Below are 18,134 nucleotides of genomic sequence, written 5' to 3'. Positions count from 1 at the left end.
AGCACCTTCACATTGCTGAGGCAGACTGAAACTTTCGTCCACAGTTGCTCCGCTTCCAGGCCTGTGATGTTTGTTTTGTTTTTTTAATCACTGATTCCGTGGCTGTGATCCGTTCCACTCGCGGGCTTTCCGTCGGCGTGATAGCAACATTCAGCCCCTGAGAAAGGATGTCTGTCTCTGCCTGGGTGAGTTGTCTGTCGGACAGATTCTTCACCCACTTGTCCACATCATCAGGTGTGTCTGGCGTCCATCTCGGTCTGCCATTGAGGGCGCCGTCCGTTGTCTGACGATGTCTCTGGTGTGCAGCAAGTAGGTCGAACTTCTTTTGCTGCTTGGTTTTTGACTTTCCGGGTCGCACTAGATGAGCCTTCTCCATGAACTCAATCACGTGTTGGAAAGTGGTCTCATCTAGATATGATGCAAGACTGTTGGACCTGCTCCTCTTTGGCTTTCAAAGCGCTGATGTTAAAATTAGTTCGTCTCACCCGTTCATTCAACAGCTGGCTCTGTGCCTTCTGGAGGATCTTCTTAGCTTGGTGGCCCTTGACCAAAGATTTCATTTGCAGGCTCTTAGGTGTAATCCCACTCTGTCTGCACCTGAGGCCGAATCTCAAATGCTTTTCGTAGTGCTAGTCTGCCATCCTAAGCGCTGTTCGCTCATACTCACGTACAAGTTTAAGGCAATCCTTGCTGAAATGAATCAAAATGTCTTTATGCATGCTCAATAATCCAGGTAAGGAAATCACAGAAAGTTGAATCAGTTGATCTGCACACAACGTTTATTGAGAAAAACATTTCATCACTCATCTAACTGACCTCTTCAGTTTCAACTGACTGCAGGTATCCCCACCCTTATAAACTATACAGTGGCATCATGACTTCATACAAAACCGATTGTTGCTTTCAGTCATTATGTAAATAATGTACCATACATTATTTTTCCCACAGCATGCATGCTACTGCCACCAAGGGCTATGCTTCACAAATTGTGGTCACTCACTCACTCACTTATAAATGACCTGAGAGGGACGTTTAGTAGGATGCGCTCACCTACACGCGCAGCATGTGCGTGCGGTGGGTCCGAATGGTTTCGTGCTTGTACTGTGAACAACGGTTGCACAGTAATTAAAATACAATTGCCGGTGCAACCTCCAGACTGCAGACGAAACTAAAACAAAGTGACACCAGTGGTGCACCAGCTTAAAATGCCACGTGGCACATGCTGTCATTTGTGCACATTTGTGTTTGAATTGAGAGGGGTGCCCTACATCCATGAAGGCTCAGCGGTCAAGACTGAGCACTGAAAATGTCAGCATGCTCACATTTCTGCACAATAATATGAACTGAAAGGACTGTAAATAAATTTTGGTAATTTGTGAAAAGGGCCCTTATGCAGACAGAGGTCCTGCAGACATTAAATCCTGGGTTTGTTCAGAAGGGAAATACATAGCTAGTATGTAGCTTATATTTAATTCTAAAAAGATATAGACTTTTTATCTATTTTCACTGTTATTTATTTTCACGGCACGGTGGCACAGTGGTTAGTGCAGTAACCTCACAGCAAGAAGGTCCTGGGTTCGAGCCCAGGGGTAGTCCAACCTTGGGGGTCGTCCCAGGTCATCCTTTTCGGGGAGTTTGCATGTTCTCCCCGTGTCTGTGTGGGTTTCCTCTGGGTGCTCTGGTTTCCTCCCACAGTCCAACGACATGTAGGTCAGGTGAATCGGCCATACTAAATTGTCCCCAGGTGTGTGTGTGTGTATGTTTGTGTGTTGGCCCTGTGATGGCCTGGCGATCTGTTCTGGGGGTCTACCCGCCTGCCGCCCAATGACTGCTGGGATAGGCTCCAGCATCCCCGCAACCCTGAAAGCAGGATAAGCGGGTGGATAATGGATGGATGGATGGATGTATCATTTCGAACAACAGCAACTGTAAAAAACAAAAGCCAACGAAAAAATATTGCAGGAAAAAAGTACAATAAAACCTCTAATTAAAGAAAGCTCATGTGATTTTATACATATAATAATAATATAATAATAATAAAAATCATTACATTCATATTGCACTTTTCAAGACACCCAAAGTGCTTCACATTGAAGGGGGTAACTCACTTCAACCACCACCAATGTGTAGCACCCACCTGGGTGATGCACGGCAGCCATTTTGCACCAGAATGCAAACCACTCATCAGCTTGAGGTGGACAGGGAGAAACCATTGAGGCAATTACACAGGGGGATGATTAGGTAGCCAGATGGAGAGAGCCAGGTTGGGAATTTTGCCAGGACACCGAGGAACCCCCTACTCTTTGAAATAAGTGCCATGGGATCTTTAATGACCACAGTGAGTCAGGGCCTCAGTTTAACGTCTCATTACGAAGGACGGCATCTCCTGCAGCACAGTGCCCCATCACCGCACTGAAGCACTGGGATTTGATACTATTCGCTACTCTTATTAGGACCAGAGGGAAGACTGCCCCCTACTTGCCCACCAACACCACTTCCATATTCAATACAACGCAACACATATGTAGTGTTGTGAAATAAAATGCAAAATAATCATGAAACTGTGATTTTTCCTCAGACTACAATCATACCATCAAAAGCTAAAATTATTGCATCCCTAATCTGAAGCAGAATAATGAAAAGAAGCAGACAGGGATTTAGCAACAACAACAAAAAGAAGCTTATCAGAGCAAGAAGAAGAGAATGAAAAACAGAAAAGCGAAGGGAAGACTTGAAATGGTGAAGAGAGCTTATCTGGAGACCCAAAATCTTCACAATGGCTAGAGATTGGCCAATCCTGACAAACCAGACCAGACACCAGCTTTAATGCACTTCAGACCACCAACTGTTTTAAAGTGTTGTGTGGTTGTGTAATATTTGCCAACACATTAAAACCATAATATGAAAAATATTTTCTATTAGAATCGAGCTCCATATTGAACTCAAATCCATGCAATTAAAACAAACAACAACAAAAAAAGCCCTGAAAACAAAATCCACAATAGCGTCCATTGTGTCGATGGGGAAACTGGTCATTGGTTTCGGTCGTTATGTAACTGTATTGTTTATAAGCGGTGGGATAGCTGCAGTCAGTTTGGACTGAAGATGTCACTTAGTTGAGTGATGAAACGTTTCTGTCAATAAACGTTGTATCCAGATGAACTGATCCAACTTTCTTTGATTATTAAGTAGACCTTTCTGCAAAACGAAAGGGACATTCCTCCTTTTATTTTTCTGAGTGGCTGTCTAGCTGTGAGCAGTAGGGTGTAGCTGGTCCTCTTTCTTTCATTATGTTGGGTGATAATGACATACAGTGCATCCGGAAAGTATTCACACCCCTTCACTTTCCCCACATTTTGTTATGTTACAGCCTTATTCCAAAATGGATTAAATTCCTTTTTTTCTCATCAGTCTTCACACAATACCCCATAATCACAAAGCCAAAAAGGTTTTGTAGAAAGTTTTGCAAATTTATTAAAAATAAAAAACTGAAATATTGCATGTACATAAGTATTCACACCCTTTGCTATGACACTCAAAATTGAGTTCAGGTTCATCCTGTTTCCACTGATCATCCTTGAGATGTTTCTACATCTTGATTGAAATCCATCTGTAGTAAATTCAACTGATTGGACATGATTTGCAAAGGCACACACCTGTCTATATAAGGTCCCACTCTTGACAGTGCATGTCAGAGCAGAAACCAAGCCATGAAGTCAAAGGAATTGTCTGTGGACCTCCGAGACAAGATTGTATCGAGGCACAGATCTGGGGAAGGGTACAAAAAAATTTCTACAGCTTTGAAGGTCCCGAAGAGCACAGTGGTCTCCATCATTCGTAAATGGAAGAAGTTTGGATTCACCAGGACTCTTCCTAGAGCTGGTCGCCCAGCCAAACTGAGCAATCGGAGGAGAAGGGCCTGGGTAGGGAGGTGACCAAGAACCCGATGGTCACTCTGACAGAGCTCCAGCGTTCCTCTGTGGAGATGGGAGAACCTTCCAGAAGGACAACCATCTCTGCAGCACTCCACCAATCAAGCCTTTATGGTAGAGTGGCCAGACGGAAGCCTCTGCTCAGTAAAAGGCACATGACAGCCTGCTTGGAGTTTGCCAGAAAGCACCTAAAGGACTCTCAGACCATGACAAACAAGACTCTCTGGTCTGATGAAACCAAGATTGAACTCTTTGGCCTGAATGCCAAACGTCACGTCTGGAGGACACCAGGCACCTCTCATCACCTTGCTAATACCATCCTTCCAGTGAAGCATGGTGGTGGAAGCATCATGCTGTAGGGATGTTTTTCAGCGGCAGGAACTGGGAGACTAGTCAGGATCGAGGGAAAGATGAATGGAGCAAAATACAGAGAGATCCTTGATGAAAACCTGCTCCAGAGCGCTCAGGACCTCAGACTGGGGCGCAGGTTTACCTTTCAACATGACAACAACCCTAAGCACACAGCCAAGACAACGAAGGAGTGGCTTCGGGACAAGTCTGTGAATGTCCTTGAGTGGCCCAGCCAGAGCCCAGACTTGAACCCCATTGAACATCTCTGGAAAGACCGGAAAATAGCTGTGCAGCGACGCTCCCCATCTAACCTTACAGAGCTGAGAGGATCTGCAGAAAAGAATGGGAGAAATACCCCAAATATAGGTGTGCCAAGCTTGTAGCTTCATACCCAAGAAGACTTGAGGCTGTAATCGCTGCCAAGGGTGCCTCAACCAAGTACTGAGTAAAGGGTGTGAATATTTATGTACATGCAATATTTCAATTTTTTATTTTTAATAAATTTGCAAAAATTTCTACAAAACTTTTTTGGCTTTGTCATTATGGGGTATTGTGTGTAGATTGATGAGGGGGAAAAAAAGGAATTTAATCCATGTTGGAATAAGGCTGTAAAATAACAAAATGTGGGGAAAGTGAAGGGGTGTGAATAATTTCCGGATACACTGTAGATGATGGATTTGTCAAACTTGGTTGGAAAATTATGAAGCGAGCCATTCACACAGTTAGAATGAGTAGTAATGCTGCCTCTACATTACATATGCAGGCAAAGTACCATCCGTCCGTCATAAGATATCTGATATAAATCTAACAGGATGCTTTATGGGCCATTTTGCATACTCTGATTAACCGTCATTCATTGTGTGTGTGTGTGTGTGTGCATGTGTGTGCACATACAATCATGTGTATACACTCACCCGCAGACTGTATTTCCAAGAGTCACCACCAGTTTCTTCGACAGCTGATGAAAAGCAAAAAATTAGGCCACATGAAATGTGATGAAAAGACCATTTGTGAAGAGAAAAATGTTTGCCACTTGTGTGCCAGCAGACCGAGTTTAACCGAGTTCTCTTCAGCGGCAATTTTATTAGGTCCTATACAACTGCAATGTGACATTTAACATTAAATGTTAGAAGTTCACAAAACAGGAGGAAAATCAACCACATGAAATGTGATATCTCTGAATTGGGAGAGATTTGGATTTTGTTTCATTTTGCTGGTATTCAATGTATCTCGATGTTTTCCTTATTAATAGTTTTTAGATGTGTTTTGGAGAGACTGAGTTGTTGGTTTTTGAGCTGGTAGGTTTCTTTGTCTTTGGGCAGAGGCTGTGACTTATGAAGGCTGTGTGATGGTAGGATTCAGGATCAGCTTGTGCCAAGTGAAACTGGAACTAGATCACTCTTTTAATCATGTGGAGAGACTGTGGGAATTCCCTCAGCTCTACTCTGCATGGGTGGTTTGGGCCAGTTCTGTGGACCTTGACCTACAGTTCCCTGCAACTCAACTCAAAACGTTATTGCAGACTCAGGGGTCTTTACTGAACCGTAGATTAAATTTTTCAATGGGGGTTGTGTCCCAAGATGTCTGGCAATGGTTCATTACAGGGCACCACACTTCACTTCCATACATAAGGATGGGTTGAATAATGTTACCGAATAATTTTAGCCAAATTTTAATTGGGGGGATTGAGTTTATTTAGCTATTTCCTTAAGCTATAGTAGACCCTGCATGCCTTATGAGGGAATTTATTGATTTGCCAAACCTCCCAGATGCAGTGATGATTATACCCAAGTAGTTGTATTCCAATGTATGTTCAAGTGTGGTTCCTCTTGTAGTGAAACTGTCTGGATTTCTCTCTCTCCCTCAATTCAATTTCAATAAGCTATACTGTGTTGCTAAAGCACAATTACAATTATGAAAGAAAATGTTAAGGAATGAAATTAACAAAAATAATGTGAATAACAATATTAGTTAATAGAATAAAATAGATAATGAAATAAATGAAATGAAATGTTATATGTCTAAGTAATACAAGTTATCAAGTTAGTATTTGTACAATTTTAAATGCAAGGTGTTAATCTAATGATAATAAAAAAAAGATGTGCCTACACAATATCCATTATTCAACAAATAAAATAAAATCTGCTGATAATAAAATAAAATAAAGAGATGTTAAAGGAGACAAAAGGACATGGTAGCAGTAAGTATAATATGGTAAGTACAGTTATATTTATGAATGTCTATATGTCTATGCCCTACTGCTTGTCTCTTTTGTTGTGGCAGGAAGTGACATTTAGCAGCCAACACTGCACAAAATGAGGGGTAATTTCTCCCTTTCTGACACACTTCAGAATTTGGGGCATTTTTTGTCCCAAATTTTGGAAAGAAATTCTCCCTAACATTTCTGTAGTTTTGACATTCTGTTAGAAAGTGTAACTCTGTCTCTACGGCTCCTTCATCACAATGACAGCACAGGTCTGCCCTTCTCTACTGCCAGAATATGATCACTCAGTCTGTACATAGTCCATCAATGTCTTTCTCAGATACTTATCAGTTACTGTGGGGTTAGGCAGTCTGCCATAGTATACTGCCATAGTATACTGTCTGTTTAGGGCCAACTATGTTTCTAGTTTGTGTTTGTGAGTGTTTAGTATCACTCCAATTAGTGATGTATTTTCCTTTTTCTTTAGTTATAATTTGGTTAGCTCTCTCTCTCTCTCTTGCTCTCTCTCTCTCTCCACCTGTCACATTCGCTCTTTTGCTCTCTTCCGGTCCCCCCCCCACTCTCTCTCTCCCACTCTCTGCCTCTCTCTCTCTCTCTCTCTCTCCATCTCTCTCTTCCTGTTTCTCTCTCTTTCCCACTCTCTTCCACTCTGTCTCTGTCTCTCTCTGTAAACTTGCATAAAGTAACGCAGCTTATGTCAACTGAAAAACTAAATGTCAGTGACCACTGATTAAGGCAAATCAAATCCTATCCTCAAAAAAAAAAAAAAAACACATCTAATGAGAAGGCATTTTCAGGCTGAAAAACGAAACAGTAAAAAAAAAAAATTAGCTGTTCAGTCGGGAATCTCAGGCAACTTCTCCCTGAACAAAATTTGCAAGTCTACTCAGCATCCTTGGTGCCATAAGCAACATTTCGTGACATTGTAGGAAGGATTTTTCTGGCATCACTGGTGGTTTTCCCTACACACATACAAATTCTCCCTACAAGATTTGCAGATAGCGTTTGTTCACACATGAGAGGGCCTACTGTCTGATCTTGATGGATGACCAATCCCCATCTAGATTAGTCATTTGCAGTCCATTCGGCGCTTCTGTTATATTAGGAGTTTTCCCTTATATAGGATTTTATTGATGTCAATGGCAATCAGCTGTGCCAATATGCCTTTCAATGAATGGGCGGTGTTTATCAACGTACTCATGTAAATACAAATTAAATCTGAGCCCCAAACTGGTTGTAAATCCAGCTAAAATATGTAGTTCAGATATATGAGGAAAAAATGAACACATTTTTACTACAATAATGGTAAATGAGGCAATTGTCTACAAATATTATGGTTGATGTTAAAGGCTTAACTGCGTTTCAGTTAAGGGGAAACAGAAATGGGGTAAAATATTAAACAAAAAGATTGATTATTAAAAACAAAAATAATAAGCACTGTGGGAATGAGAAAATCCGAGCCAGCAACAACAGTCAAATTTGTAGCTCTAATGACTTAGTTAAATGGATGAGGCATAGAGCCAGACAATTTCTTTTTTTTTTTTTTATGAAAAAGAACAGACAATAGCAGGGGTGGGGCCGCAGAGAGGAGAAGAAAAGAAAAGATAAGATTTTGGTGTCTAAGTCTGTTATCCCTCTCGCTCTCTCAGTCTGTCTTGGTGTGAGAACCGGCCGCCCGTGTTCCATGGAGGGTTTAATCAGTTGGGTGAGATACTGCTGAGGACTGCCTCATATTGCTGCAGATCGTCACAGCGCTTTGATAGTGTTGATAGGAAGATGAAAAATTGTGCCTGTTAGGAAACACTGGTCTGCAGCTTACAGCTGGGGCCGCTTGGCAGATATTCACTACATCATGTGCATATGTCTGTTTGTTTATGAGCGTTTGTGCATATATCTGTAGAGGGTCTCATACCGAAGCTTTCGGGGTCCTCCTCCCACATTGTCAGCTCTTCCTCAGTGAGGAGAAAGTAGTGCGAGACAAGACGGCGCCCGATTTCTGTCAACGTAGTGTGTGTGAAGAATGCCGTCTTTATTTTGTGAGCTTCCAGACTCTCTGGTTTACTGTCTGGTGAAGTAAGGGAGAGGGACAGAAAATACATCAAGACTAAGCGAAATTTACATTCACCACCAGTCTTGACTTGGAAACAATTAAGGCTAAAACCACAAACCAAGCCATACATCAAAATAGCTATACAGTTTAAGTACTAGTAGCTATAGTTGAATATAGCTTAACCCAACGCCAGACAGTACAGTGGAACCTATAGCAAGATAGGCAGAATTTCTATTTACCAGTAGATACATTATTTCAAATATCCTACACAGTATAACAGTGGGCTCCGGCTATGCATCAACACATTCTTACCAATCTAACCGGACACACTGATTGGTCCCCTCCTTCCGCTGGAATCAAAACATGCACACACATTGCTCTCCATGCATGATTTGAGACTACTGCCATAGAGCTTGATGCAAAAGAATCCCTCTTACCTCAGAAACTAAGAAAAAAATTATTTTGGGAGCTAAATATAAAATAAATAAAAAATATTTTCTAGAAAAATGAAAAATATCTTTGTTCTTGATAGAATCCTGTGTACAAACACATAACGTCAAGGGCCATGTGCATAAATGTTGTCCTGACACAGCTGATTTCAAGAACACACACAACTTCAATTAATGAGATAAACACTAATTAGTCAAATGAGCCGGTGTAGTGTTTGACAGGAATGAAAAACATGTTTGACACAATCAATAAGATTTAAAATAGCACCTTTTTCAAGAAATAAAAGCATGAAACAAAATGGATCGATAACACCAAACCCTGCTGTTATCCAAGTTTCCACACTTAACCTCTGCTATACCTGCTTCTGCTTCCCACCTGTGTCATCACTGAGGCATCAGCTAATAGTTCCAGCCTCCCTGTCAGTCTGTTTGACTGACAACTTGGCACTACTAAATAAGTCAGAAATTTGCTCTGAAATTGCCCTTTAGCTGCGTAACCTTGCAATAAAAAAGGTGAGCGCACTTGAATAATAACTTATGCAAACTTTCGGGGGTTTTCAGCTCTGGAGCAAGAGCAGGCTTTTACCACTATGGAGAAAAGGCTTGGCATTAGCACAAGAGCCCCAGAAAACAACTACTTTCGCCATCTTCTCTCTGTCGTCAACACAGCTGATTCTGATTTTAACAACAGTTTTGGAGCGACGGAGAGAGACCTTCGACAACATGCTCAAAATAATCTGTTCATATCAGAACAAAACCTGTGTAGCGGAGGCCCTCCAGTGGCTTGAAATAAACATGAGTTGTGGTGAGGTGGTGTTCATTTATCTTTGCCCTCTGCTACTTGAGATACATTGAGGCAGAGCTAACAGTATCAGCAATCTCCTGAAGGGATAATGATGGTTAGTGTTGGCCTCCGAATTACACATGCAAAACCTGTATTTGTTTATCTTGTGTCCCTTGACATCTGTTTTCCCCTCTAATTTACCACTTGGGGTAGAGGTAGCCTTCGAGCTAAAGAACTTTTTGACCGGATCACAGGTACAAACAAGACAGCTAAGAAAAATTGAGTTTGCAAAATGAATGAGTATCCCTCACAACCTCTTGTCAAGGTTCCTTTGAGCTCTAGTTTAGCTGCTATAATTCAGTGGTTCTCAACCTTTTTGAGACGTGATCCCCCAGAATAATCCAGTTAGTGTTTGCAACCCCCCCCATAGCACTGTGACATCTAACCCACAACACCCAGCCCAATGCAAATACATTGATCGCTCATAAACTGTCTGCCCAAGGCAGACATTTAGTCTGCTGTTGTCCTCACTGCCCTTCAATTTTCTCAACAATAGTTCCTCCACACACAATAGCCACCAAGACCACTGGATCCCAGGGTCCTCTTAACAAACTGAAGCTTAAAATGTATCCCTATTATTTGCAGAGAAGCTGTCATTGCTGATGTATGTCTTCAGGTGAGTCATATGACAATAAATTGAATGCGTTTTTAAAGGTGGCAATGATTTCTGTTCGATTTCTGTAACATTCCATGCCTGAAATGTTTTCTTCATACTGATGTTGATACTAAGAATAATTATTATCTACTAAACGTACAGACATTTAGTACTGTATGGTCTCTAACGTTGCTCTCTCAAAGAAGTCTTGAAGCATACTGAGGGCCAGCACAGAACGTACTGCCTTTTATGCTGTGACAGCACAGCAATTAAAGAGACAATACACCTATTTTTCACATCAGGTGCACCATGGGTCTGGACAGTTTTGTGCTTGTTTTCTCCATAAACATCTAGCGACCCCTGGAAATTATCTCACGATCCCTTTGGGGGTCCCAACCCCCAGGTTGAGAACCAATGTGCTAATTGGCTAACAGTGGAACACCACGTCACTGGGCAACTTACACAAAATTGACAGAACATGCAGGGGGGCACTGCTGGAAATGAGCATGGGTGTTCAGTAAATTTTCAATGAATAAATGATATCAAAATGTCCATATATTCACTCCCAACACTTCATTCCCCCCCCCCCTTTCCGATTCCTACCATCTATGTTCTTGGCAGGTTTGTAGGCATCGTTCTTGACAATCATCTTAATAAGGTTCATGCACTGGACGATAAATCGTTCGAACGTCACTCCCTCTCCGGCAGGCGTAAACACGTAGCTGACTGCAAACTCCAGCGAACGCTGAATGAGTGGGATGAATGCACATGGATGGTACTCCAGGAAATCCAGCAACTGCAAAAGTGCAGTGGTCACAGAAGTCAAATGACAAGTGAGGAAAGACGCAGAGCAAAATACTGATTTCTAGCTGTAAAAGGCAGATAGAAGAGAAGCCATATTCAATAAGCATTACACCAGATCTGCCAAATTTGGAACCAAAAACTCAAGACATATGTAAATAAAAACATGTCATTTAGTGTTTTCAACAACTAATTCTAGTTATGTTTTATGTGTGTATGTTTTTCATACATATAAGAACTAAATATTCTCAGTGATTATTTTCACTGGGCTCTTACAAATGGATCACGAGCAGAAATTCTATTTGTATTTATGCAAGTACACTGATAATTACCAATTGCTTGCTACTGCAAAGTGCACTGGCACAGCTTATTACCATAAAGCAGGGGTGGGCAGTCTTGTCCTGAAAGGGCCATTGTGGGTGAAATTTTTGTTCCAACCAAGCAGTTACACACCTGATCCCACTAATCAACCAGTAGAGTCATTGCTGAGGAACTTAAGAGACACAGGTGTGTAATTGCTTGGTTGGAAGAAAAACCTTCACCCACACTGGCCCTTTCTAGATAAGATTGCCCACCCCTGCCATAAAGTGAAACCCCTAAAATCCCATTTAAGAGAAGGAAGGTCCCTAATCTGACATGATAGCAGAATGACAGGGATAAAAACAGGGAAAAAATATTTCCGGACTCAGAGAATGACATTATATTGAACTATGTAGAACAGGGACAGGCAACATGATCCAGAAAGGGCTGCTGTGGGTGCAGGTCTTTGTTCCAACCAAGCAGTTACACACCTGATTCTATTAGTCAACCAACAGTCTTTGCTAAGGACCTGGATTTGTAGACTCGGGTGTGTAACTGCTTGGTTGGAACTAAGACCTGTACCCACACAGACCCCTTTCTGGATCATGTTGCCTGTCCCTGATGTAGAATCTCAAATACTTCATTCACCCACAAAAATAAACAAACAAACAGGTTTTTGTTTTGTTTTATTTGGTTTGTTTGTTTTTATGGCTTCAGGCTAAATTTTTAATTGAGAGCAACATTAGAGAAAATGGTTCAGACTAAAAATGGAAAAGCAGTTCATGTAAATTTTGATAGAGTGACACACTTTCCTTTTGAAATAAGCTAAGGTGTCAGTTGACTAAGTACTAGTTCATACGTGGGTATAATCTATGGCACCCAAAGTGTTGGGTAGGCTGGCAAGGTCCTTCACTGTAGTGTGTTCCTGTTCATCATAGGGAAAAATTACACTATAAGCGAAAGGCCTACTGCTGGCATTTAGCAAATTAAGGAGTACATGGCTGATGGATGCCTGTGATATATCAGTACAACCACTTACTTCCCTTTGGAATGTGCCAGTAGCAAAATCACATGTGGTCTGTTTTTTAAAGTGCTGCTGAGAATTAGTATAGGATGCCCCTATGAATAAAGACTAGTGAGCCATTCTTCATACTTTAGTGGAAAAATACTGCACCGCTCCATAAATACTCCCTCTGCTCTAAATGTGCGATGCAGTAAATCCTAAACTAATGCAAGATCAGCCATTTCAAATGGTTGGCATGGAGCCCATTTACCCCCTTTATGGTCCAACATTCTGTTAGTGCTAATTAATGTTAATGATTTGGCCCTTGATTCTTATGGTACATAATTATTTTCAACAGGCAAATGCAAACCCTACTGCATATTAATTAACGGGACGACCATAATTTTCTGCCAAATCAGACAAGCAATTTAGCTTAAATTATCTGTTGACACTTTCAGTAGTCTACTCAAATAGCCCAAGCCATTTACTTCCCATTTAAATTAGCCTAATTAAAGAACAGTCTTTGATTAATAGCCTCTATTTATGTCTGTAAGAGCAACTACATAACACTAACAGACTGGTGAGTTTCCATCTAAGTACAGTTTAATCCTTAACAGGATTAAACTGTTAATTTCTCACATTCATTTTCACAAAAAATGTGATTTGTGTGTAAATATCTGTGCTAACATTTTGAAAGAAAAGTGTTTAATAGATGAGGTCCAACATGTGCATGTTAACTCACCGCTTTAGTGTACAGTATGATCGTCTTCTCCAGCTTCTCTCTGCAAGTGCTGTCTGGACCAACCTGCCGGCCTGGAAAACCAACACAAGGCCAGTTTAGCAGCCACAGGCGCAAAATAACAAAAAAGCTGTGCAATTCGTCTTACTGTGTCACCGCGTTTTGTGTCCAGAAATTAAAAATCAAACATTCAACAATATCAAAAACATTCAAATTCAATTTTAAACTAAAACACAAATTGCTAGAGATGTACATCTCACCATTTGACATCAACGTGATTTGTATCTTGATAAGCGATCAACAATCAAACGTATCTAGATACATTTTTAACAGCAAAAAGTTTGATACGATTCGATTTCACCATTTTTGATGCAATTTTATGCAGTGTTATATCACGCGATTCAACACAGTGAGATAGATTTGTGCAAACAATTCCATTTTAATTATACCAATGCTCTAGTTTTGTGACTAGTTGCCAGAAGAAATCCGAACAGGCATGCATCAATTCAATCAGCTAATAAGAAAGAGAGAAGAGAATGAATGGTGTCAATGTCCTATTTGGAATGTCATTTTATGTCGCAAACCATGAAAATCAGTGAAAACCATAAAATCCAAAGTTAGCCCACTGTTCTCTGTAAGTGTTTGGTGGTGCACTGCAAATTTCCTCACAATCCTTCAGGGAGAGTAACACATAGAGAGTTGGTTTTATTTGAGCAAGGGGCAGGAGGGTCATGTGCCAACACGTAGACATGCATACTGAGATGTAAATGGAGTATAAATGGCAAATACGCTAAAAAATAAAAGATATACATCTCATATCAGGCTTTACAGATACACTGAAGTCTGAATTTCTTTTTCAGCAAGTACATCCCAACTTTTTTTTGGGGAGGGAGAGGGGGTTTCCCCCCTTTTCTCCCCAATTGTATCAGGCCAATCACCCCACTCTTCCAAGCCGTCCCGGTCACTGCTCCACCCCCTCTGCCGATCCGGGGGGACTGCAGACTACCACATACCTCCTCCGATACATGTGGAGTCGCCAGCCGATTTTTACCTGACAGTACGGAGTTTCGCCAGGAGGACGTAGCTTGTGGGACGATCATGCTTTTCCCCCAGTTTCCCCTCCCCCCTGGACAGGTGCCCCGACCGACCAGAGAAGGTGCTAGTGCAGTGACCAGGACACATACCTACATCCGGCATCCCATGTGCAGACACGGCCAATTGTGTCTATAGGGATGCCCGACCAAGCTGGAGGTAATATGGGGATTCGAAACGGCAATCCCCATGTTGCTAGGCAATGGAATAGACTGCTATGCTACCCAGACACCCCTACATCCCAACTTTTGACCACAAATTGTCTGAATCGATATTGCCGCATCTAAAAAGGTAATATCAGTAAAATGTTGATTGGCGTCAGACGCCACAGCAACTGTATAAATGGAACAAACTACTACTAGTAGATTCTTGCTGGAGATGTGAAGGAAATGGTGCCTCTATACTACATTTACTTTGACATGTCCAACACTTAAGGACTGGTGGAATAATATTCAAGAAATTATGTTTTGAAGTCCTAAACAAAAAGTTAAAAATCTCTGCAAAACTGTCTATCATGGGCTCAACCACTGAGCTCCAGAACTCTTGACTTCTCCTCCGTCTAAAAGAGATGGATTATTTTGGCTCTTACAACAGACGCTACTGAGACAGTGGAGGGAGAAACGCCCACCCCATTTCGAAGAATGGTCTACAACAATACCACAGTTAGCTGCTTATGAGAGTGACACACTCTCTACTTAATAAGCCTGATATGTTTACGTGGGGCCCTTTCACCAACTGATTATCTGCAACTTATTGGTCAATTTGGTAATCCAGTGTTATCAATAGACTGTAGTGATCATCCTTTGAGAAAATGACTGTGTTGGTCTGTTCTTTCTGTTCTTTTATTTTCTTCCATTTTGTGAGTCAGTGGGAGTTTAGTATTGATGATTCTCTGATTGAGTGAATCGATCCCTGGCTGTCATATTTCTTTGTTCAAGCTTTCAATAAAATGTTCATTACATAAAAAATAAAAAAAAAGTGGAGAGCATCTTTGTCCTATTTCTTCTCTTTTGGCCCGTACAAGAATTTAAAGTGATCATTTTTGCTGCTCAGTCATGTGCTTCTTTCTTGGCACCTTTTCTTTCTCTGCCAAGTTACATTGTCACTGCAGAATAATGTAGTTGAAAGCTCCAGAAAACTTCTCAAACCAAGTTGTACTTTCAACTGTATTACCCTGCAATAACATAACTCTGAAAAAAAAATGCTGACCTAAAGTTTGCTGTGATGTGATGATTGCCTACCTAAATCAAATTTGAAGTCTCTGCAAGTTGATATACCATACTGAAATAAAGGGGGAAAACCAATAGTTGCCTGGAAGGTTGCACAAACACATTCAAAAAAAAAAAACCTGAACAACTACAGTATGCTTTTGGAAAATGGTCAGGAGTAGAATGCAATTTCTGGTAAATGGGCAAAAAACCTCTGAATGGCAGAGGAAAGCAAAGTGCACAACTATAAATCATTATATTTTTCATGCAACTGTTATTTTGTCTCCAAATTCACTTCTGGGAAAATCTGTAATGACAAATCAAGTTAAGATTTCATATATTTGGAAAAGTGATTCTAATTTGAAAATTTGCTCTAACCTTTTTCAGGGCGAGGACGCCCTGCAAGCTCAGATGTTGCACAATTCCAGCGAGTCCCTTTCATCTCAAACTATACCAAGTTTTCTACGTGCTCTGATACTGGGCTAATTATGTATGTCCCCTCCTAGATAATTATTTGTTTTCATTCATTAGATTCCAAACTCTTCTCTCAATGACATCACCAATGGAGTCTTGGTTCTCTCCTTACTATATGAGAAACTTGTTGAGACCTTCTCCCTGGTGATGGTGGTCACCACCTGACACTGCTTGGTACCCCCCTTATCACATTTTCTTTTTTTATATTTTATAAATCCATATAAATGTGTTATCCTGTTTGAATGTTATATCCTTCTCTCACTAAGATGTGTGACTTTTTTCTTCTTTTTTTTTTTTACATAGTGATGCTGGTCATTTGGCTCAGGTCCTGGACTGTTCCAGTGGCATCTGGACACTGCTTGGCATCCTCCTCATCATATTCTTCACATATTTTACAATTCCATTATAATTCTGTTATCCTCTGTCAATGTTGTATTCTGTAAATTGTGTAAACACAACATGCATTGCACGTCTGTCCGTCTTAGGAGAGAGATCCCTCCTCTGTTGCCCCCCCTGAGGTTTCTTCCTATTTTTCCTCCCTGTTAAAAGTTTTTTTTTTTTTAAGTGAGTTGTTCCTTATCCGATACGAGGGTCTAAGAACAGGCTGTTGTGTTGCTGTAAAGCCCCTTGAGGCAAATTTGTAATTTGTGGTATTGGGCTATACAAATAAAATTGACTTGACTTAATTGACTTGCCTTAATCAAGGCTGAAAACATAAAATTAGAGGAGAAACATAACAGCTCCATTTTAGGCCAAATTCTAACATGCTTTAACAAATCTGCAGCACACAGTACTGAAACTCTTCTCTCTTTTGGTAAATGCAGCCTGAGAGCTTGTCCAAGTATGCTGCACAAAGCCCACATATGAAGCAATCAGATCACTTGTTGATAAAGTGCTTTCAGAGAGCAAGTCCAATCGCCCACCCAAACAAGTGTCAAAATGGGCTCTTCATCAAGCCTGCATTCCATGGGAGAACGCAAAGGCAATTATGATAAGTGGTGCTCTATCGCTCCTGAGTAATTGAATTTTGATGGATCTTATAAAAGGGCATTAAAAAGAAACTAAAATGTGAATAAGCAATAGCGGGACTGATGTTAACGCAAGAGACAGCCAGCAAGGGTGAGAGAACTGCACGAGAGAGGCTTGATAAACTTACAGTATTTTAAAAAATAAATATGAATGTTCCAGGCGCCTGGGTGGCATGGCGGTCTATTCCGTTGCCTACCAATACAGGGATCGCTGGTTCGAATCCCCCGTGTTACCTCCGGCTTGGTCGGGCATCCCTACAGACACAACTGGCCGTGTCTGCAGGAGGGAAGCCGGATGTGGGTATGTGTCCTGGTCGCTGCACTAGCGCCTCCTCTGGTCGGTCGGGGCGCCTGTTCGGGGGGGAGGGGGAACTAGGGGGAATAGCGTGATCCTCCCACACGCTACGTCCCCCTGGCAAAACTTCTCACTGTCAGGTGGAAAGAAGCGGCTGGTGACTCCACATGTATCGGAGGAGGCACACGGTAGTGTGCAGCCCTCCCCAGATCGGCAGAGGGGGTGGAGCAGCAACCGGGACGCCTTGTAAAAGTGGGGTAATTGGACAAGTACAATTGGAGAGAAAGGGGGGGAGGGGAGAATGTTCCGTATACTCGTGACTTGGCCCTTAATTCATGAGCACAAACACTTTATCTCTCTGGCTTTCAGTGCAGGAATCAAGTGCTGACCCCACCCTCTTATTTTGCCAGAGAATCCAAGACCAACACTTGTGATTAATAACAAACACAAAGAAGTGGACATAACTCCCTCCAATGTAAAATTTAGCTCCATAAAATCACTCAAGAGTCCAGAGCTCATCAAGCTGCCCCATGTGGTTTACTTCCTTGTCCTTCTCCCTCACTGGAAGCAGAGAGAATAATAGTTTCTGGCAGAATATAAAACCTTTTGGAAATAACTGGTTTTTATAATTTGTTACCTTTATCTATAGTCATTTTGTTCAAGCAATCACTAATTATGACTATGTTTGTTAACAAAGCGGCAGTCTTGAAAGATTGTTGCTTCCATTTTTTCATGTAAAGATGAGGGAT

General features: G+C 41.3%; 1 protein-coding gene across 1 annotated transcript in view; it reads right to left on the bottom strand.

The window, feature by feature from the left end:
* The window catches only part of ipo11 (importin 11), a 388,461-nt gene that overhangs the window by 288,742 nt on the left and 81,585 nt on the right, over positions 1-18,134 (bottom strand). Inside the window, exons 9-12 of the mRNA XM_056273222.1 lie at positions 13,292-13,362; positions 11,049-11,241; positions 8,420-8,572; positions 5,198-5,241 (exon numbers count right to left, since the gene is read on the bottom strand). Coding sequence (XP_056129197.1) covers positions 5,198-5,241; positions 8,420-8,572; positions 11,049-11,241; positions 13,292-13,362 — 461 coding nt within the window. The remainder of the gene's footprint in view (positions 1-5,197; positions 5,242-8,419; positions 8,573-11,048; positions 11,242-13,291; positions 13,363-18,134) is intronic.

This window comes from Lampris incognitus, chromosome 1 (genome assembly GCF_029633865.1).
Source record: "Lampris incognitus isolate fLamInc1 chromosome 1, fLamInc1.hap2, whole genome shotgun sequence".
Classification (NCBI taxonomy): domain Eukaryota; kingdom Metazoa; phylum Chordata; class Actinopteri; order Lampriformes; family Lampridae; genus Lampris; species Lampris incognitus.
Note: the sequence above shows the minus strand (reverse complement) of the source record. Positions and strands in the feature narration are given on the sequence as shown.